Genomic DNA, 23,655 nt, shown 5'->3' with positions numbered 1-23,655 from the left:
CTAATCAAGTGATCGCATACTAGATGCAATAACTTTAGACTACATGTGTAATTTAATTATACAATAGCTATATGGCGCAAAAACTAAACTATTTAACTAAGATAACCAAGTTGAACGTGATAACTGAGGGTATCTCCGATAACTAGTACTTCATGTGATAACTAAGCCAGACCCGATGACTAGGCTTAAACACGTTAACTAGGCTAGGGGTGACTACTTGTATGTGTTAGCTAAAACTTTAGAACATTACGATAGCTTACCATCTTAGCCAAGAACTCTAGACGTAAGTTCTAAATGGTAGATCTCGATGTTTAATCTCTGCAATCAATTCAATATGTAAATTGGATTCATAAATTTTACATATTGAATCGATTTCAGAGATTAAACATTGAGATTTGCCTTTTAAAACTCGGGTCTAAAAGCAATAAAAAAAATGTCTAGTTTGATATCACATCACAAAAACAAAAAAAAACAAAAAAAAGCCACCAAATAAGAAACACAAAAAACAGCCAAACAATATTGTTACATCATCACCATTTTTTATTTATTGTATCATTTCTTTTATTAATTGTAACTACTTAGTCTTTCTCGATATCTATATATATATATATATATATATATTAAAAAGTAGCTGGGTTTTCAGTAATTCTTTACCAGAACTAGATGCTAAAACTAGCCATAAACACAAGCATCACAATGATAACAAAAATTGATAATGTAGTGTTCTTTGGACCAAAAATCGAGCCATTGGTTAGGTTATAAATTTCAAACGTATAGATATTTTTCTTAACAAAATCTAACTTATAAGCTATATGGACAAATAATTAAATAGACAAATAAAAAAGGTAAATTTATGTTGACCCATCTAAAAATTGACTCACCTGGAATCATAACGTGCGTATTAACCTTTATCATGCCTTTCTGTATGATAAGCAAACTTCTTATTTGAATCAAACTCACATTGTGTAAAAGAAAATTAGATATAAACAAAAAAAAAGTTATTGTGGTCGGGTCACTAATTTTTAAAGTTGACATGTTACTTAAGTAGCCCTCACTAGCCCTGGCCAGGCCAACTTGGCAATATCTCCTTGATAGCTGCCTATCAAGATAGTGAATGCATAAAGTGTCATAGATCCTGATACATATATAAAGATGAAAACAAACAAGAGGCCATAAGTTCACCTAAAAAAATATTGACCTGGAAAATAGTAATAATGCATGTTTGGCCGTATACGTTCAACAAACTTATCCAATGAAGGATTCATTACTAAATTATCGGTTGTGATACCATGAGCAGTTTCAATTTGAACCTAAAACTTGAGCCATTGATGAATTGAAGCCTTTGGGCTTTGGATCATATGGTTCACATGGAGGAGCTATTGGAGCCTGCTTTTCTTAAATGTTAAGTAGGCCCATATTTATGTTTCTCAATAGTTAAGTAACAAGTAAGAAATCCTAATCTTCTCAGCCTATTCCCTATCATATATATATATATATATATATATATATATATATATATATAATTACACTAAAATTTATTGTATTTTCTCTCTCTTGTTTAATTAAATAATATTTTTTATATCTTTATCATTATCTTTTATCTCTCTTTCACTCAGAATCACTTTAAAAAATTATTAAACCCCAAATTTGGCTTTCCCATATTACATTTTCTTTGTCATCTACTCACAACCACTCATAATTATACCATATAATTTACAAAACCCCCTCACAGAAATATAGAGAATAGGCTTAGAATGCTCTTAGTCTATTTATCTTCTTGTAATACGTAATTGCAATCTTGTATTGAGTATAATAAAGAAACCTTAGCTGTGGCGTGCAGACTAAGATCACCTTGACAGAATAACATGACATTCCCATGTCTTGTTTATATGCTTTTGTGTGTGTGTGTTGTTGTTGCTCTGATTAATACCTAACAACGACCACACTCGATTGGTAAAGTTCCTAATGGTTATTAATCTTTAGCCACATGTCCTCCGGCAACAACTTCAACAACGTCCCAATTCCACATCAAATCTCCCTCTCTGCATGACCTCCAGCAGCAGACTCAACATGCATCCCAATTCCAAATCCGGGGCCGGCCCATAGGGGTGGCAGGGTGGTCGACGGCCACAGGCCCGACACCCCGTTAGGCCCGAATTTTTTTTAAATTATATTTATTTTTATTAACAAGAATATGTATATTTAATGTTTAAACCTAATTACATGACCACTAGCTTGGTTTAGTAGTAAAGGGGTATTACTTTCAACCAAAAGGTTATGGGTTTAAGTCTCATTTGAGACATGTTTAATTCTATTTTTATACAAAAAAATTTTACACAACCCAAATTATAACCAAGCAAACCTATATAAAAGTTTAATTGTTTAAACCAACAAATCTTAGAGTATTGATTTTTTATTTATAAAATTTTGGTATCCTTAATCTTAGTGAGCTACCTTTCACTTGGGTTTGTCCAGAGTATAATTTATATTAATCGAATTCAAGACATTAAGCTTTGTTCCATTTAGAATGTACCTCTACAGCTTAATAAATATATAAACACCATAAATTAAAAAAAATAGATATATTATATTTTAATAAATATAATATTATAACAAACATATAACAATCAAAAGAGATGAAATGTAATAAAGTAATAAACATGCCAATAAGCTTGTGGTAAAGTGGCAAGAAAAATTTCGTGTATCATGTAATTCAAATTTGATTTTTACTCTTATCATTTAGTTTTGATGGCATAGGGTGATGATGGGAGACTAGGCGAGTATGTGTTCACTAATTGGATCTTTGAGCTAAACATGTTTTATCTCGCCGATGCCTTTGGGCGAGTGCTCGCAGGTGTTGGCGTTAGGTGAGGTTTTTTTCGGATCAGAAGACGAGTGTCCCGATATGATGAATTTAACTAGTATTCGTTGATTGTTTAAAAAAAATATTTCATCCGTCTCATTAAAAATGTCAATGCGTCATTTTTTATTTGTCTTATTACAAATGTCCACTTTCAAAATTTATTAGTTAATTTCCAAGTTTACATTTAAACAAATGCAACTAACATTAATAAACAATATTGATAGACCTAATTTTCAAGAACATTATTGTCATTTAATAAACAAAAAAAATAATCATTCATTCTACTTTGACACTTATGTTTTTCAAACCACGACACTTAAAGAAGGACGAGGAGAGTATATATAATACTCTCTTAGTCCTATTAAAAGTAGCAATATTTTTTTTTTGTCTTATTACAAATGTTTACTTTTAAAATTTATTAATCAATTTTTAAGTTTATCATTAAACACACACAACTAATATTAATAAACAATATTAATGTATTCAATTTTTAAAAACGTTATTTTCATTTAATAAACAAAAAATAATTATTTAATCTATCTTAAATCATGTGTTTTTAAATAGTTACACTTTTAAGTTTTAATGAGATGGAAGAAGTATTATAATAAGCATATAATAATCGAAAGATATGCATTAAGCATATAATAATCGAAAGTAATAACCCTGCTCTAACATTAAATTTGTTGATTTTTTTCTGTAGTAGCTGAGGCAGCTGCCAATTCCATCCAAAAGTCTTTTCTTTCTCTATCTTGTAGCCCCCACCATTTAATAATAATAATAATACTACTGTTCACAACCACCACAAACCACCACCACCACTTGTACTGTACAACCCACCTACTCTTATCACCCAAAACCCTGTTTTTTTTTCTTCAGTCATGGGTTAGCCTTAACTAGTGTTATATATTACATAATTTTAATATTATATACTTTGTTACTACTACTAATAATAATAATTATTATTATTTTACTGAATATGCACCCAACATACCGGAAAAACAAATGGATGAAAATTATCATTACCAGCCGGTAAACAAAGCCGCCAAGCCGTCAAGACCCAGTCGCCAAGCCGGCGAGAGAGTGAAGGTACAAGGCGGCCACATTGTACGGTCAACCGGATTAAAAGACCGGCACAGTAAAGTCTGTACGGCTAAGGGCCCACGAGACCGGCGCGTGCGGCTCTCGGCTCACACGGCTATACAATTCTACGATGTCCAAGATCGGCTCGGCTATGACCGGCCCAGTAAAGCCGTTGACTGGCTTATTAAAAAAGCTAAAGCTTCCATTGATGAACTCGCTGAGCTTCCGCCTTGGACTCCCACCAGTTTGGCGCCAATTGATCAAAACCCAGATCAGGATAATAATAATAATAATATTAATAATCAAATGGGTTGTTCTCAGAATTCGAGATTCTTGCCGGAATCTTTAGATTCCGTCAAGTCTTTTTTTCCGGTGAATAATAATAATAATAATAATCAAGATCTTAAGCTGTCACTGCAATCAATTCAAGATCCGATAACCCAACACCAACCCGGGAATAATAATATTAATAATAATAATAATAGTAATAATAATAATGTTTATTTTGATGGGTCGGGTTGGCCGGAGAACGGTGGGTTCGGGTTTATGGTTAATTCTAATGCTCCGGCGATGTTCGGGCAACTGACGAATAATCAGTTGTTAAACTACATTTCACAGAGGGGACCCCTTCAGTCCAGTAACTCACCTCCGGTTCGTGCGTGGGTGGATCCGCTACCGTTTGTTGGTGCGGGTGTGTACCCGCCGCATCAAAGCCTGGGGTTTAATAACCCGTTTTCCGTGCCCGGGTTTGGTTCGGGCGTGGGCGGGTTTTCAGGGTCTGATGTCCCAGCACGAATCCGAGGTGAGGAGGAGGAACATGACGGCTTGTCTGATAAGCCGTCCTCTGGTTCCTCCGATTCGCGCCATTGATGAATCACCGGTTCGCGTGATTGTCTCTCCAAAAGGTCAGTTTTCCTATTTAATTATTATATGCTCTTTTTTTGTAAGATTACAAATAACTAGAATAATTATATTAAGTAAAGTAATTATATTAACATCAGGGTAATTATATTTGACGGTAGAGTAATTTTTCTCATTATGTTGTGGTTTTTAACTAAAGTAATTATTACACTTCTTTATTTATTTTGTTGTAGCGTAATAATAATTTTGCTAGCTAAAAATTATTTTGGAATAATAATTACGTTGTAGCTTATTTATAATTACTAAAGACTAAAACGTAATAATAATTGCTCTAGTGTTAGCATAATTACTGAAGTTCATTGTATGCTTTTCGTTTTAGGTTCTATTTGTACTGAATCTCACCGTTTATTGTTCACTTTAATTTAATTTTTATGAAATTTAACAAATGTTTTAGGAAAAGTTTGCTGCTTTCTAGGGAGAGAGGCGCATAATGTGACAGATTGGTGAATCAAATGGCTGCTTGCTACAAAGTGAGAAGAAGAAATCTGAGTTTGATTTTCAGGTTTTTTTAATCACAGTTTGTTTTAATATAATAATGGAGTGTTCATGTTTAAATTGAGCTTTGTGTGTTGGCTCTAGACTATGTTTGTTTGGATTAAATTATCTGTTGTTTTCTATTTCTAGACTATTGTGTGCTCATTATCACTGTTTCCTATGACAGAATCTTGAAATTGTCGTTTTGAGGGATGTTTGGTTACAATTCTAGATTTGGGCACATGGGTCATGTTATGTTATGAATAGTGTGATATATTTTATTTCTACTTGTTACAAATATGATGAAAACTGTTGATGATGATAATGAATAATGATGGTGAAATTTGAACAATAATTGAGAAGTCTACAAAAAGAATGTGATAAGTGTCAATCGTGGAGTCTAATCTTGCGGTTATGTCTCCGTCAATGCTTGGATGCTTCGGTTAGCAATAAGTCGTTGTCGTTGCTTCTTATTGGTGATTTTGTGGATGATATCATGATAATGTTCTTTTTTTGTGATAATATTCAGTCTTGAAGTCTGCATGTGGATTTAATATGGTTTTAGACTTTTAGTTGGCATGATTTTGAGGACAAATTAAGACCTTGAAAGCTACCATATATGTTGATGCTGTTGTAGCAACTTAAGTAAGTTGGCCGGTTTAAGTTCTAAATAGTTTGTTTATGGTTCGGTTTTGATGGTTTACATGTTTAACTGTTCAGTCAAGCTTTGAACTAGAAACTATGTAAGCGGCATTTAGCTTTCTATTATTTTACAGATTTTTGTTTCTGTAATATATAATAATCATGAAACCTCTTCTCATTTTAATACAAACCAATTATTTCTATAAAGGATCAAAAAATCTTTTGAAAATTTCAACCTGTCAAAACTGAACCGTCAATCTGGTCTGTTGGTTTGTTATTTCTTGAAACTGTAGTTAGCGGGTCAACTCATAATCTCAAACAAAAATGTTGAATTGAACCATAAACAACGTGATAACAACGTTATTTAAGAAAGAACGACAACAAAAATTAAATACAAGCCTTCTATGACTACTTGGTCCTCTTTGATGTCCTAATGATGATATCTACAAGCCTAACCGGCTAACCTGCAAGCCTTCGTTGATTTTGGGGTCTAAAAACGTGTCTTTGTGGCACCCCCCCCCCCCCCCCCTCTCTCACACACACATACACACACATATCAGTTTCTCTCCTAAAACGAGTCTTCTCTCCTCACTATGTGACTATGTCTCACATTTCGTTTTTATCCATTCTTGGCCAAGAACTTTCCCGTTTCTTTCACCCGCAACTCACTCCCTCTCTCTCATAGTTCACATGCCTCCCTCCTTAAAAACACTTAAAACGATCCTATTATAAACACTTACTCATTCCGAGACCACTACCGATTTGTTCCCACTCATACCTCTGTGCCACTCACATCAGACCCAGTTCCACCACCACGGCCTGCCACGACCCGAACCATTTGCACCCGTTCTATGGATGGAATTGTTAAACCTAAACAACTATTCAACATCACCTCTTCGTCTATTATCCATATTCCCAAAACCCCAAAGATTGCTTTATCCACTCCGTAATGGCATAACACCATGACCGTCGAGTTTAATGTTCTTATTAAAAATAAGACATGGTATTTATTTTCAAGCCAGCCTGATATGAATATATTACGCGGCATGTGGATTATTCGTCACAAGTTCAAGTTTGATGGCACCTTGGAACGCTACAAGGCTTGGTGATTTTGTGATGGGCGTAACCAACAAATTGGCGTGGATTGTGGTGAAACATTTAGTCTGGTTGTCAAACCGGCTACCATACGCACAGTATTATCCCTAGCAGTTGCCCATTCACTAGCTTGATGTCACTAATGTTTTTCTCCACGGCTCACTTTATGAAACGGTTACATGCATCAACCACTTGGTGTTCGGCATAGGGACTTTTCATATCACGATTGTCGACTAAAGAAATCCATTTATGGTCTTAAACAGACACCCCGAGCTTGGTACTAACGATTCACCGATTTTGTCCTTATCATGGGTTTCACACAGAGCCGTTGTAACAGTTCTCTATTTATTTATCATCATGGCCACACTGTATATCTCCTTATCTATGTGGACAATATCATTCTTACTACATCCTCAGACCAACTACAAGCACGCCTCATGAGTAGTCTGTCTAGTGAATTTGCAATGAAGGATTTGGGCCCACTCAGCTATTTTTTAGGTATCTCGGTCTCCCGGACGGGTAACCAACTACTTTTATCACAATAGGCTTATACGAATGACATTCTTTATCGAGCCGACATGGAATCTTGTAAGTCGGTTCCCACGTCAGTGGATACTAAACCCAAACTCAGTCATTCTGATAGCCCCGTGTTTGACGACCCGACATTATTGCGCAGTTTAGCATGTGCTTTGCAATATCTAACTTTTACATGTCTGAATCAGTGGGTGATCTAGTACATAATTTCAAGGGTAACGGAATTTTTTTACTGCGACGTCTTTTATTGAAAGAGGTTGTCGGCGAAGTTTTTTACAATCCGACGGTCGATGCTTTTTGTTTTCAAACACGGATGGCCAACACGATTTTCAAACAATGGTTAATCGAAGGAGAAGTAGAATAATGAGCATGTCGGTCTTTGATTCTTAGGGAAGAAGATATTGCAGTTTGTATATGAAGGCTAGTCGATTCCTTGATTTACAAAGGGTATACACAAAATTAAGCTAAAGATATTAATTGCTTATAATTTATATGTAACTAAAACCATGAAAATGACGAATATTAATAAATTTAGAAAAATATTATTTGCTTATGACTTGATGTGATGCAACAAAATGACGGTACTAACTATAAATCAAATTAAAGACAATGTTTACATAAAATTTTTAATTTAAAATAGTAGCATATTGTAGTTCAAAATATTTTTTTTGTACTTGAAAATCAAATGTTAAAAGTTTCAGTTATTAAAATAAATATAACTTTTTATGAAAAATAAGTCATGAAACCTAAAGTTCATAATCCTAACTTCCATGTAATGCTAAGACAATTAACATGGTTAAAGATGATGAAAAGTTCCTAAAGTCGTCTACATACGATACTAAATATCTTTGAAACAATGAGCATGCAAATAAATTATTATAAACTAAATGGGCAATGAGCATGCAAATAAATTATAAAGTTAACCCTTAGAACAGTAGGCATACAGGAAACTAAAAGGAGGTATTATATAAATTTCTTTTAAATACATTGGGACCAAATAAATTATAAAGTAAAATATGGAGGGCCTAAATGAAACAATGAAAATTAATTCCTTAAAACAACACACGAGCTCCATCTTCTTCACCGGTCTTCAAATATGTTCCTGAGTTATATTTGCCGTTCCATCTTCTTCGCTAAATTCAGGGGAAACATAATATAACCTCAGGGGTAGAGTAATACTTAAAACGTAAAAAAAAAAAAATAGAAATTCCTCTACGCCGGAAAAGTTGAGGGGTAGCGGGTGCTACCCCTGCCTTTGCCGTACATCCGCCCCTAGTCTGAATATTTCCTATGCGGTCCAACAGATTTTCATTCACATGTATTCTCCTAAGATCTCACATTGGGATGCCCTCCATCGCATCTTACGTATCTAAAAGGCACTGCTTCGCTTGGCATAACTCTAGGCTCCTCTCCTACTCCGTCCTTGCGTGCTTAAACTGATGCAGACTAGGCAGGTTGTCCGACACCCGTCGCTCAACGTCTGGATATGGATATAGTGTTTATTTGGAGGAAAATCTCATATCTTGGTCATCTAAACTGTTTTGATCAAAAATTACCCAAGCAATATTTGAGTCAATTAATGAAGTGAGGTAGTGTGCTTTTCAGTAGTGAGGTAAGTGGTAAGTAATATAGTTGACAAATGCGGTAAAAGTAAAGGTTAGCGCAGCGATATAGCGAGGAAAAAACCTTAAATGCCGATGAGTATTCTCAGAAAACAACCTCGGGAGGGGAAAATTATCCCTTACCTTAGTTTATTAATGAAAATGGTGGTTACAGTTCGGGAACTAGTTGAGAACGAAAGATAGAATACAAGCGTGAGTATTGTGAGTGCAGAATGTGTCCTTTGACGTTCTCAATAGCCACATTTATATAGGAAATGAAAATAAAAAAAAGTGTTACAAATCCGGGAACCCTAGCCGCTATGAACAACTAACGACTCATTCTTCATCCCGTGTGTATCTGAGTTGTTTCCCAGAGATTTTAGGTAGAATAAGTCATCTAGCTGTTGTATACCGTTTGAGTCTTGCGTAACCTACAAGCACAATATAAATATAACAAACATAGTTAGTTAGTTCAGGATCCCGCCTCTAGCTAGGAATCTTAGCTGCCAGGGTAAGGGTCATGAAAATGGTGGTTACAACTCGGTAACTAGTTGGGAATGAAATCTATAATACATGTGTGAATATTATGAGTGCAGATTGTGTTCTATACCGTTCTCAATAGCCCCATTTATATAGGAAATGAAAATAACAAAAGGTGCTATAAATCCGGGAACCCTAGCCGCCATGAATAATTAACGACTCAGACTCCATCCCACGTGTATTTCAGCTGTTTCCCCGAGCATTTAGGTAGAATAAGTCATCTAGACGTTGTAGGCCATTAGAGTCTTGCGTAATCTACAAGCACAATATAAAAATAACAAACATAGTTAGTTAGTTCAGGATCTCGCCTCTAGCTAGGAATCCTAGCTGCCAGGGTAACGGTCAGGATCATATTATTAAATGACCCCTAACATAAACGACAAGCTATTGACTCTCGCTCGAGTGCCGAGGTACTGCAAATGTCGTCACAGAAATTTGTTGGTTACTAATCTCTTGTTAGAGCTTCACAAACCATTATCGCATGCCACTTTAGTTTATTGTGATAATGTAAGTGCCATCTATCTGTCTGGGAATCCCGTGCAACATCAACGTACCAAACACATCAAATTAGATATTCACTTTGTTCGAGAGCAGGTTCATCGTGGTAACTTGAGGGTCGTTAATGTACCTACCCGCTACCAGATTGCAAATATCTTCAAGAAAGGACTTCTGAAGATACTTTTCAACGATTTCCGCTCCAGTCTTAGCATTCGCCCTCCTCTTTGTCAACAGGCCACCGCCGCTTAGACTGCGGGGGGGTAATTGAATAAAGGTATTTTAAGATAATATTTGTAATCATAATTATCATATAACTTTGTAGTTATAGAAGGTTATATATTGTCACTATATTATGGGATATGTTTAATGAGAAGGGCAAGCATTTACAATAATATTGTTTCCTTCGGTTACAATTCCAAATTTGGGCACATGGGTTATGTTATGAAAAGCGTGATGTATTTTCTTTCTACATGTTACAAATATTATGAAAACTGTTGATGATGATAATGAATAATGATGGTGAAATTTGAACAATAATTAAGAAGTCTACAAAAAGAATGTGATAAGCGTGAATCATGGAGTCTAATCGATGCTTGGATGCTTCGGGTAGCAATAAGTCGTTTTCATTGCTTCTTATTGGATTTTTGTGGATAATAATGTTCTTCTTTTGTGATAATATTTGGCTTTAGCTGGTTTAGGTTGGCATGGTTTTGAGGGCAAATTAAGACATATATGTTGTTTTTTAGCAAACTAGATTGTGTGACTTTTGTCAAACACCCATTTTACTAAAAACAAGTTTGAATTGAATTCTCTCAGGTTAGGGTAAATAAGTGAACCTCTTCTTTCAAAGTTCATATCCTGGTTAGGGTCTTCATTTGTACATCAGTAGTCAGTATTCATTAAAAGTTGAAACTGACTAACCCTACACTGAAGCAAGTTGGCCAGTTTAAGTACTAAGTAGTATTCGTGTTCCGGTTTCGATGGTTTACATGTTTAAATGTTCGGTCAAGCTTTGAAATTGAAACTGTGTAAATATCTTTCAACTTTCTGTTATTTTATTTATTTTTGTTTTTGTGATATATAGTTATGTAAATGCACTATAATCATGAAACCTCTTAATCATTTTATAACAAACTGAGGATTTGAAAAATGAACAAAATCATTTGAAATGTTCAACCTATCAAAACCAAACCGTCAAATTGGTCTATTGATTGGTCATTTTCTGGAATTGTAATTAGCGGCTCAACTCATAATCTTAATTAAAAACGTCGAATTGAGCCGTCAACAACCAAATAACGGCACTCTTTGAGAAAAAACAAAAATTAAATACACCCTTGTACGACTACTTGGTCCTCTTTGGCGTCCTAATTATGATACCTACAAACCTAACCGGCTACCCTAATTGATATTGGAGTTTAAAAAATGAATATTTTCTCTTTTCTCTACTCACAACACCTTACATCTCGTTTTTATCCATTCTTTGCCAATGACTTTCCCATTTCTCTCACGTGCAACTCACTCCCTCCCTCTCCCCCAACCCACATTTTTCCCTCTTTAAAAATACCTAAAACAATCTTATTGTATACCTCTTACTCTTAGTCATTTACAATAAACTTTTATTGGATATCATATTCAAATAATAATGAAAAACTATACTTATATAATTAGCCAGTTTCAATTGTGGTTTAGTTTGGTTCTGGAGATAATTTAGTGACCAATTTCATATTGTAAAAACTGAAAGGCCATTATTTTGTTGCATTCGAATCATTCAAACACGACGACTAGGCACTTGGCGACATAGGTTATGATTAATGAACAGTGTGCTACATTTCCTTTCTACTTGTTACAAATCTAATGAAAATTGTTGATCATGGTAATGAATAATGAAGGTGAAATTTGAACAATAACTAAAAAACCTATAAAACGAACGATGAAGAGCGAATGGGTAAATCTATGCGTCTACAAACTCTCCATCATTGCTTGGATGCATCGGGTAGTAAGTCGTTTTCGTGGCTTTATTGGTGATTTGTGGATGATTATGTTCTTTTTTTGTGATTATATTCAGCCTTGAAGTATGCATGTGGCTTTAATTTGATTTTGGCTGGCATGATTTTGAGGACAAATGTAGACCTTGAAAGCTGCCATTTATATTTTTTTTGTGTAAGGGCAATTTTAATTCATTAAAACCCAAACCAAGCTAGCGAGACGCTAGAAACATCCAACAAAACACCACAAACATACCAAAGAAACCAGTAGCTTAATCGAAAAAAAAAGAACTTTGATTTTACTAGAAAAAAGTTCTTAATCTAGTTTTCTCAAGAAAGGTAAATAAGTGAACTATAAATTAAGGATGATAATGAGTCGGATATGATATGATATGAATTTTGCCACTCATAATGTCCTTAATAACATGCTTCTTACGCTCGAGTATCGGTGGGATTAGAGATGAGTGTTGTTACTCATAATCATTCTCTTGCCCTCGAGTAGTCGTTGGGTTGCCGAAATTTTCAGCATGTATCTTATATGTTTTAAATTTCCCTATTAAGGGATTCCTGAAACATTATCTTAAAGTCATCTGAAAACCGATTTGAAATTAAAAGATCAAACTAAACTTATAATCATTCTATAGATTTATTAATTTCAAGTTTCTAACAACGTTAAACTACCCTTTGTTATACTTATGTAAGATTATATATAAAATATTCATACATCAATTTTCTATCCACACTAACGGAAATGAATCTAGTTTCAAGTAATCAGCCCGGCATCATCTAACACCACATCCAGTCCAAACCCCTTAAATGTTTTATAAATTTTGTAGCTTTGGCATAGGCCCCTGTCTAAAAAGTTATTGTTATTATTAATTTTCTTAAATATTGGTTTAATTCAAAAAAGTTAATCCGTTTGGCGATAAAGAGTAAAGACCGTTTATTCATGGTTGAGTTTCTTTATGGTTGATGAAGACATGTCATGGGAACAAAATACAATCTTTTCACACATATCCCAATGGTTTTGATGATAATTGATAAACAACTAGTTTTTATGATCCACACGTTGTGACAGAACCTTTAAACCGAAAAAGAAAATAGACATAAGAACATTGAAACAAACGCGTACATTGACATTATAAAAAATAGACATAAAGAACATTGGAAAAGGCATGTAAATATCTTACATATTAGTTCTCTACATAAATTTTTGTAACCAAATAATTCCGTAAATCAGCTCAATTAAATAATAACACACCAAATTATATTTTACAAATCAAAATCATAAACCACTCACAAACCACCAAAACTTGTTAAGTTTTGTATCCATATCATTTCAATTCGCACCTTTAATCATATCCTTTCCATTACTCACATGAGTTTTCACCGCAACCACTATCATAAAAACAACTAGTTTTTATGATCCACACGTTGTGGCAGAACCTTTAAACCGAAAAAGAAAATAGACATAAGAACATTGAAACAAACGCGTACATTGACATTATAAAATATAGACATAAAGAACATTGGAAAAGGCATGTAAATATCTTACATATTAGTTCTCTACATAAATTTTTGTAACCAAATAATTCCGTAAATCAGCTCAATTAAATAATAACACACCAAATTATATTTTACAAATCAAAATCATAAACCACTCACAAACCACCAAAACTTGTTAAGTTTTGTATCCATATCATTTCAATTCGCACCTTTAATCATATCCTTTCCATTACTCACATGAGTTTTCACCGCAACCACTATCTTCGGTGCACCATCGTTGCCACTCTTTGTTTTCTTACCCGGTTTAGCCCGAACCACTACCCGAGCCTCCCACGGGCACACCGCAATCCACCGCTCCTTCCAACTCCACCCCCAACTCTCTTTGCTTAGATCATAATAAGCTTGTCCAAAATATCTATTTGAGTTTGCCCTCCACTAGATATAATATTAAAAACAAAAGGTAAGTTTTAAAACTATTGATTTGATTATTATTATGATTATAAAAGATGGGTATATGTGTACTTGGTGATAGAAAGCGTAGGCCATTGCTCGTTCACGTTTGTTTGTGGCTTCCTCACGTTGTTGCATTCTTGACACGATCTCTTCCATTGTCTCGGGCCCACCGCACCATTCAACCTATTGGCAAATAAAATAAGGTTTCAAAATGTTGGGGGTGTTTTCTTAAAACTAGCAAAAGATAAGGCACTGTTTATGAAAGTTTTCATCAAGTACGTCTCTTGATAATGCAAAAATATTTTTCTTGTGAGTGTTAGACCATGTGTAGTGGTGAATGGTGATAGCACCCCTTCATGATCACTTTATTGGTCAGGACTTCTTTTTTGCTTTAAGAAAGAGGTGAGTTCGAAGCGCTATGTATAAAGCGTACAAGCCATTTTTGGCCCCAAAACACCCTCATAACGCCCCGGAGGGTCTTACGAGGTGTCTGATAGGAGCATCAATTACTAATTTACTAAACTCTTACAACATGAACACATAGGGCTATGCATGAGTTAGTTTTGGAGTTCAAACCAAATGAAAAACCAAAATTTAGGTTTTTTCTGTCTTTTAAAACAGCCGAGTTTCAATTTTTTTCGGTTTTATATTTGAATTTAAAATTAGACTTCTTAAAATGAGTTGGGCCTAAATAGTTTTGTTAATAACTTATACATTTGAACATAAAATGTTTGAACTTCATGATTTTACTAGCTATTATAAATGACTTAACATTCAATTATAAAAATTATAATCCATTAGTTCAATAGCAAAAGTCATTTTTTTTTGTTTTTATGGGTTTGGTTTTGTTTTAAAAGTCGGTTCACTTTACGTGTTCGGTTATTTTGGCTCGGTTTTGTTGTTTATTTTGGTTTCGTTTACCCCCTTAAGAAGCGGGTTAGCATTAGGCCTAAACAAGTTCGGATTATAACCCGTTTTGATTTGATTTACACAGGAAAAGATTAATTTATACCTCAAGTTCATGAAGTTTAGACTCAAATTTAACTTGATTCTCAAACTTCCTTTGTTTCATCCGCCCTTCAGCCACCATCCAATGGCGGCGGTTTCTTATTTCCATTTGAATTTTGCTCCAAAAATGTATTTTATTAAGAGCAGAAGAAGCTTGTTTTGTAAGTGCATCCGCCTCTATTAATTCTTGAAATCTTGATGTTCCTTTCAAGCAACGTACCGCTTTTCTCGCCTACACAAAACACATATATAAATACTTTTTTCATTAATTATTATACAATAAAAATAATATTATTACAATAAAAATGTAGGGTTGATAAAATACAAACAAGTTTTATTGTGTGAAACATATACATTGAAGAAAAAAAATGACTCCCAAACATTTTCGTATTTACTCTTAAGTATAGTTATTACATACAACAAAATATAAGTAACGAAATTATTATTCCTCTAGTTGTATTTTTGTTGTGGTACAATTACTCAATTACGGGTAATTACGAAAGTATAATCGCATATATTAATTTTTCTCTTCACATCGTATTGTGTGTATGTTAAATCTTATTTGTACGTTATCACTCCCAATTAATGTAAACGGTTGTTTGGTAGCCTCTTACTAATTCCATTAAGTGGGTATTTGGGATTCCTTACGAAAGCTCCTTATGATTCTTCGATAAGTTAATTAGTTACAAACGTGTAACTTTTTAATGGTTCATGGAACTTATTAATAGGTAAACTTAAGAAACATGTTGAACAATTCAAATGCTACTTCTTAATCAGTCATGTCTCTTAATGGTTCAGCATAAAGTTGTCAAACAACCTCTAAGTCTAATGAAAACGAGTAATATTATTTGTGAATTAAGAAAATGTATACCCGATAAGAGCGATATGCGTTTTGTATCCGAGTAGCAGCAAACTCCCTTGTTCCCGTGCTTCGACCGATAACTTTCATACTACCGACACGAGAACTTGATTCTCTCACAGAAGAATCTCGGCTTCTTGATCCGTTTGAAATCTTGGAATCTTGTTGAATCTGCCATAAGTCAAAAACATATGACAGCTTTAAAACACAATACTAGTTAATGTTCTTTACTTATTAAACAATACTACTAACAATAAGTTAGTATTACTAAACACATTAATACATAATAATACAAGTTGAGTTAGTTTTGAGCTTGAAAGGTGTTTATTTACTTTACCTCTCTTTTTTCGGGTCGGTTTTCGTTCTTTCTTTTAACGCCGAATAACCTCTTAACCCACCTGCAAGCGCCCATCTGAGTCTAGCGGAATCCGAGATGAAGAAGTTGTGAAGATGGAAGATGGGAAACAGGTGTGAGAGTAATAATAATAATAATAGATAGAGAAGAGGGTGGTGGGGCATAGACATGAGGATTGAGAATTTGATGATAATATGATAGAATAAGATGGGGTTTGATTAGGTGAGAAGTAACCTCGGAAGATGATGGATGAACAAGATTAAGATCAAAGGTTTTGATCCTCTGAACCTTAATAATTGGACATTAGACCTACAAAAGAAAATGAAACCTCAACTGATATGTTTCTAAAAAGTTTATTGAAAATAAAAATTTTAACTTTTATAGTCCCGGCGGGGCTCGAACCCGCGACCTTCGGCTCATAAGACCAACGCTCTAACCAACTGAGCTACGGGACTTTGTGTGTTTTTCTTGATGACGTTTTTCCTATAATCGAACTTTAATATTGTTGTAAAACGTTAAAAACATGGATGTGTGAAATGAAAATTTTATTACTCATTCACATAACTGTATTAAACATATTTATTTATCATCATCGAAACAGATTACTTTTATTAAACGTGAGTGATGATGGATAAAAAGATCTAATTAATTAAATGTTAATTTTGGAAAAAACTTAATACAATACACACATTTTTTAGTTAAGAGATGGTCTAGAAATGTTATACTAATACAGTCATGTGAAACTCATGTCTATAAGGCCCAGGATATACTTTAACTTCCTTCATGAGTTAAGGAACGTTAAATCCAATGTGAGTTAAAATATTAACGGGCTTTAAAATCCTCTACACACATAATAATTTAAATATCGATTTTACATTAGGTAAAGAGAGGTAAAGGGGAGTTAAACAATTTCTTTATGTAAAGTAGAGTTAAATGAGGTAAAGCATGTGATGTGATGCCTACGTGGAGTTAAGGAGCGTGAATGTATACCCCCATAGCCTAATCATGAGATACATTTTTTCAACGGCATAGTCATGAGATACGTAACTCTAGGTCTTGCATCCACTTTCCTTCGTACATAAGCTTTTTCTATCGCAAATGTATATATCTATTGCGGAAGTTAAATGATGAATTCACTACATAAGTGGATGGATTTAGGCAAAAAAAAAACACATATTTTAATTTATCGCAAATGTTTTGTTTATTATACATAAATAATGTTTTTAAATAACTATAGAGGTATATCACGCTAAAAAAAACCACTATTTTAATTTATTTTTTAAGCTTATTGATCTATATATTGACTATAATTTGGAGATATCTTTATGAATGTACTCCAAACGACAAGTGTTGTTCTCTTATAGTACTTTAATGCAAGTATGTAACTATGGCCCCCATTAACACCATATGCAAATCATGTTCATTTAGGTGTTGTTTTTTGGCCTTATTACTAATAGTAGAGTTGCTAAGATGGGACCCTTTGGGAAAGAGTCAAATCCATTTTCATGAGTTAAGAAAAGATTTGGGATGATCCTCTCATGGGTTTGCTTTCTTCATTGGATTCTGACTTAAGAGATATATGTGGGGTTGTCTTTGCTTAAAACGTAAGGCTTTAACCTTAGTTGTGACAACCTTGAAAAGAACATAAGTACATGATTTTTTTTATTTTTTTATGTAGAATAAAAATAACTTTTATCTCTGGGGTGGCTAATGATCTTATCTCTGGTATTATCTATATTAGATTAGTTCCAACTTTGCATATGCTCTAAGGTTTCTCTTATCACACCCTTGTAAGCGAAAAATTTTAAGGTGACTCCGTGACTGTATTTTTGAAACACTCACTTTACTTCTCTTATTGGAAGACGCAACAAAATCACTTGAATTGTCGCTAACATAGAATTTTGTTATTATTCTCAAACCACAATTGTTTCTCTCTAGAATAATACAAGAACGAACGTATACAAAACTAGAACGAATGGACATTAGAATTCGGGCCATTGATGTAATGATCTGACAAACTAACAAACAAATAAAATACATCCTGAAACACAAAGAAAAGAAATAGAAATCTTCAACATGATGAAATTCTAGTTATGATGAAAAACGAAGACAAGACTTAAGACGAGACGAGATGAGATAGATATGATTTAGAGAGAATCATGAGCATCTAAGTGCGCCTCACTCTCTTTTGTTTTATATGACTAGACCACTTATCAAGTTATCATGACTTATGAATAGTTATGATGCAATCCAGGAACCAAAGTAGCAGCCCAATAACAAGCCCAAGTTTACACCAACTTTTAAGCCCATCAACTCTCCAATTACCAGCCCAAACACATGTAAGAAAGTAAGAAACATAAGAACTAGAAAACCACCAACCCATTTGGATATAAGATTAATTGAATAGTTATAGTGAGTTATTTTGTAGAGAACCACTTTGAGTTGTAAAAACTTGAAAATTTTAACGTAACAATGTTTTTGAATTTTTTTTTGCATATTTGTAATATGTAGGTTACATATACGCAAAAAAATACACTAGTTTTTTACACAACGAAATCACTTTTTTGCATAGGTGTAACTAACGTTTACACTAGTGTAATCATCACACATCTTTATTCTCTCTTATAATTTATTATTTAATCAAATTTAATCTCAGTCACATATTCTATACTCATTTAAATGATTGTGTGGTCCATATTAAGTTCTTAAAGTTCTTACAACTTATCAAGTTTTCAAAATATCCTTCTCATAGTTATAATTTCAACATCAAGTATTTATGCATTTATCCCGCTAAGCTACATAGGCATGCCCTTTTAGCATAACAAATATTACGAATATGCTACTATGATGATTCCGCCATCAATCCCCTTCATCCTACATTCTAAAACACTTCTTAGAAGAGTTAAATTTTGGAGGAAGTTAGCCAATCTCGAACTTTCCCACCATCAGTTCGCATATGACCCTAACCCCAACTGAGACGGTATTTATTGATTTTATTCGGGTTTTCAAGAACTACCTTATCTTGGTTTTTTCGAACCTTTGCGTGATGGATATCCATATATTTTTTTACAAGATTTAGGTGTATAGAGAAAATATAAAATAAATTCGCGTGAGAAACAATTTTATCGGTTAGGTTAATACATATATTAGATTTTAAAATTTTTTTTAAAAAAAATTGACCGTTGACCATCATCGAGATTATGGATGAGATCGGGACCGTACTCATACATGTACCCGAAAGTACATGTACCTAAAATCAGTAAATCTTGGTACCCGTACCCGAGTATATGGTACGGGTACAGGAACCCTTACAGGTACATGTACTTTGGGTACGGTACTCGCTTTGGTACCCTTTTGTTTTTTTTTAAATCTCCACTAAACTAGGTATCGGTAATGGTACGGTACCGACAATCAATTATCTATAATACTAAATACCAAAACCGTAATGCCGCAACCAAAACATAATAATAAAACTAAAAATGAAACAAATCAACCATAATATAAAATCCATTTAAAGTTAAGTAATGAATACCAAAACTTGCAAAGTATCACAATAAAGGAAAATTGGATTTTAATAATCCCAACTTAATGCAGTTGGCCGATAATAATCTGTCACTGATCCCAACTTTCACACTATTTGTTTTCATTGGACCTCCGTTAAAAAAAACTTAACGACGTTAAGTTTTTTCCAAATTTCAAACTGATATTTTAGGGCTTTTGATCGGAATGAGGATACGAGTCGATTGATGTAAAACTTACCATCAAACGGTGGTCCAAACGACTAAAGGATGCTTCAATTCCGATGTTTACAACTTTTAATTAACAAAAATCAAACTGTTTAAAGCGCCATTTCAAGTTCAGATTTACATCAGCAATTCATATTCTTATGCCGATCAAAAGCCCTAAAATATCAATCAGAAATTTGAAAAAAACTTAATGTCGTTAAATTTTTTTTAATGGAGGTCCAATGAAAACAAATAGTGTGAAAGTTGGGACCAGTGACAGTTATTTTTAAAGTTGGGATTATTATCGGCCAACTGCACTAAGCTGAGATTATTAAAATCCAATTTTTCCAAAAAAAATTATCAAAATGTTTAAAACAAAATTAACTTATACAAAGAAAGTTAACATTCGTTTAATCTTCGCTAGTCATCTCTTCATTTTCGCTTTTCTTTTTCTTTGTTTATTGCTTCCACAGTTTATATAGAAAAACAAAAGAAAAAGTTAATACATGTTATTTAATGATATACACAATTACACATACATGAAATAAAAATATATAAATATACACATATAGATTGAGAATGAACTTATTTAACCAAATATATATTATTTTAAAAATCTCGATGTTAAGTCATGAGTGTTGGAAATTTAATAAAAGCATCTACATATTCTAAACGGGTACCAGTACCCATAATACTCATACTTGTACTCGTACCTATAATCAGTAAATTTGGGTACCATACCCGTACCTAATAGACACGTACGAGTATTCGGAAAAAAAATCTCATCCCTAATCGAGATAACCACCCTTTTCAGAGCAACCCCCCACCCCCCCCCCCCCCCAAAAAAAAAAAAAGAAAAACAAAAACAAAAAAAAACATCAACAAAAACAAAAGAAAATAATAATTCGACATACAAGAGAATCTTTGCCAGGATCGGATTGAGTAGACATATCATATTTGACTTTATTGGTCAGCACATGCGTGCATGGTAACATTTAATTATATCATGTCAACTTATAATTTTATCAACTTTTAGTAATTATCCGATTTTAAAATAGGAACGTTTGGGTTTATTAAATACAAGATATTTCTCCATACCCAGAAACAAAATTAATTGCATATATATTCTTTACTAGATTTGCGACCTCTTAAATCATAATAAAGAAAAAGATTCTTATAATTAATTACCTATTTAATTTAGTTTCACCATAATTATAATTTGACATTAACCAAATTACAAAAATAATATTTATTATAATTAGAGACAATTCAGCACCTATTTTAAGGTAAAAGTTAAAACATAAAGTGAGACAAAAATGAGAATTGTATACAAACATTCGTGGAAAAAAAAACTCCCTTAAAAATTCAAAAAAAATCGTAACTTAAAGTATATATAAAAGCGAAAAAACTAAAATACTTCCCTCGTCATTCCAGTTAAAAAAACGACGAAAACACACAATGTCGACAAAAAAGACACAATAACAAAAATAAACAACAAACACAATAAAATAAAAAAGGCACAATATTAAGAAAAAAACACAATCAATTATGAAAATAAATATAAACATAATGATCTTTGGTCCTCTACACTGTAATTTTAGAACGAGGAAGATGGTGGAAACATTTTTGTGTTTTTTTATTAAACTTTGAGTTATGATTTTTTTAATTATTTTTTCTTTATTTTTTTAGGAGTTTTCTTTTGTAGCTACAAATCATATTCATTCTTCTTTTTTTTTATCCGCTTTCGTAGAATAACTTAACCCCCTATTTTTAAAAGTTGTATATATTTACTCAATAAAAACAATTAATATCAAATGTAGCAATTACAGTGTCTAAAATTTCAAATTTACCTTTTTATTAAACGGCTAATTTAAATTACTAACAAACCATTGACCCAATTAATAATTCAAGTAAATAGATTACGTGAATCGTCCAAACCATCGCTGACCCGTTCTTCATATTTACCTATTTAATTGAATAAATTTATCTCTCCACTAATGGAAAAACTAATACAATGACTAACATGGTTTTGAATATCAAGTACATTGAGGTGGTAGGATTGTCCCATTCTAGTCCCATAGTCCTAACCAGCTCTCACTTGTTCTTCCTTCATATCAACGTCACATTGATCGATGTCGAAAGGTAAATAAAAAGAGTTAAGTGCCATTTTAGTACCTGTGGTTTGTCCAATTACGCAACTTTAGTATCGTTTTTGAATTTTATGCAAATGACTACCTCACATTTCTAAAACTTGCAACTTTAATACTTTTTTCTAACTCCGTCTATTGTTTTCCGTTAAGTCAGGGGCATTTTGGTAACTTTGTTATTTTATTTATTTTCTAATTTTCTTTTAATCAAATTCCTCCTTTTATAGAAAAATATGCATCCACCCATCACCCAGTTTGCAGTAAACCCCTAATCCCCTTTCATCAATTTTAACAAAAACCCTAGCCTACCATCATCCACCACTCTACCGCCACCGCCAGGCGACCACCAATACCCACCGCACACCTCTCTCTCTCTCTCAACTATATGACGCTGGATGAACGGCGGCTTGAATTCGCCAAATCAAAACGCATGGGAGGACGACGGATTGGGTTTTCAATGTCGAGCAGTTGAGGCGCTGAGTAGCAGCGAGATGTGAATGGGGTTCAAGATTAGGGTTTTTCTATGCGTTTGGGGTTAGGATTTCCATCACCGGTCAAAACCATCAATTTTATTTGTTTGGGGTTGAAAGAAACAGCGGTGAGAGTTTAGGATTTGTGAAGACGATGGCAGGGGATGGTGTTGATTTTTTGATTTTACATATTCAGTTTTTTGCATCAATGGTAAGGGGTGGGGAGATCTTTTGTGTAGGAATATTTTGGTTAGGAAAGCATACAAAGGTAAGAATTTGATTAAAAGAAAAGAAAAAAAGAAAGAAAATTGTAAAGTTACCAAAGTGCCCCTGACTTAACGGATAAAAATAGACGGAGTTAGAAAAAAGTACTAAAGTTGCAAGTTTTAGAAATGTTAGGTAGTCATTTGCATAAAATTCAAAAACGGTACTAAAGTTGCGTAATTAGACAAACCACAGGTACTAAAATGGCATTTAACTCAAACATTGATGTTATATACTTACTAGTAAGGGCAGGTAAGGTGTCGAATCAACAGAGAATCAGTGGAAAGTGTAAGTTTGACTCACAACTTATTAATTATAAAACTAAACAAACAGACGATGTGTCACACCCCGCTTAGGGCCTAGGCGTGTGACCAATAGTTGGTACATGTTTTGTAAATATATCAGAGTTTCAGTTATTTAGTGAAAGTCTTTAGTTTATAAAATATAAATACATATTTTTGAAACATTAATTTATAAGTAAACCTTTATATATAATAATAAAATATTTAATTTATTTTGAAAGCTTCTCGGATAATAAATATCCAAGTGAATAATTTATAAACCTTGTTTAATTTTAGAAATCATGTTTAAATATTGTTTATGATATTTTAATGATTTAAAACTTAGTCATCTCT

At 33.3% G+C, this 23,655-nt stretch overlaps 1 protein-coding gene, 1 non-coding gene and 1 pseudogene across 3 annotated transcripts; 1 reads left to right on the top strand and 2 right to left on the bottom strand.

Annotated features, from left to right (window-relative positions):
* Positions 1–3,694: 3,694 nt before the first annotated feature.
* Positions 3,695–5,569, top strand: LOC143593523 (transcription factor TCP4 pseudogene; annotated as a pseudogene). Its single transcript, XR_013146120.1, has 2 exons — positions 3,695–4,848; positions 5,259–5,569. The product of XR_013146120.1 is annotated as a transcription factor TCP4 pseudogene (transcript).
* Positions 5,570–13,807: 8,238 nt separating this feature from the next.
* On the bottom strand, positions 13,808–16,718 carry LOC143593520 (protein IQ-DOMAIN 10-like). Its single transcript, XM_077073131.1, has 5 exons — positions 16,397–16,718; positions 16,072–16,230; positions 15,205–15,432; positions 14,262–14,375; positions 13,808–14,174 (listed from the first exon to the last, which is right to left on the bottom strand). The coding sequence occupies exons 1-5, from the start codon at positions 16,469–16,471 to the stop codon at positions 13,938–13,940; spliced, it is 813 nt and encodes a 270-aa protein (XP_076929246.1). The 5' UTR covers positions 16,472–16,718; the 3' UTR covers positions 13,808–13,937.
* Positions 16,719–16,795: 77 nt separating this feature from the next.
* On the bottom strand, positions 16,796–16,869 carry TRNAI-UAU (transfer RNA isoleucine (anticodon UAU)). Its single transcript has one exon. It is a non-coding gene; the product is annotated as a tRNA-Ile (tRNA).
* Positions 16,870–23,655: the final 6,786 nt, after the last annotated feature.

Source organism: Bidens hawaiensis, unplaced genomic scaffold (assembly GCF_021521415.1).
Source record: "Bidens hawaiensis isolate Kalapana, Puna unplaced genomic scaffold, B.hawaiensis_p1.1 tig00042291_1, whole genome shotgun sequence".
Lineage (NCBI taxonomy): Eukaryota > Viridiplantae > Streptophyta > Magnoliopsida > Asterales > Asteraceae > Bidens > Bidens hawaiensis.
This window is presented reverse-complemented; position numbering and strand designations above follow the sequence as displayed.

What these genes read in the sequence shown, in the direction of transcription:
- LOC143593520 (XM_077073131.1), bottom strand. Translation starts at nt 16,471, where the DNA reads ATGGGCGCTTGCAGGTGGGTTAAGAGGTTATTCGGCGTTAAAAGAAAG. An exon ending in ACGCATATCGCTCTTATCGG is followed by an intron (nt 15,433 to 16,071) that starts GTATACATTTTC and finishes TGTTTTGTGTAG; the next exon opens with GCGAGAAAAGCGGTACGTTG. An exon ending in CCTACGCTTTCTATCACCAA is followed by an intron (nt 14,175 to 14,261) that starts GTACACATATAC and finishes TATTATATCTAG; the next exon opens with TGGAGGGCAAACTCAAATAG.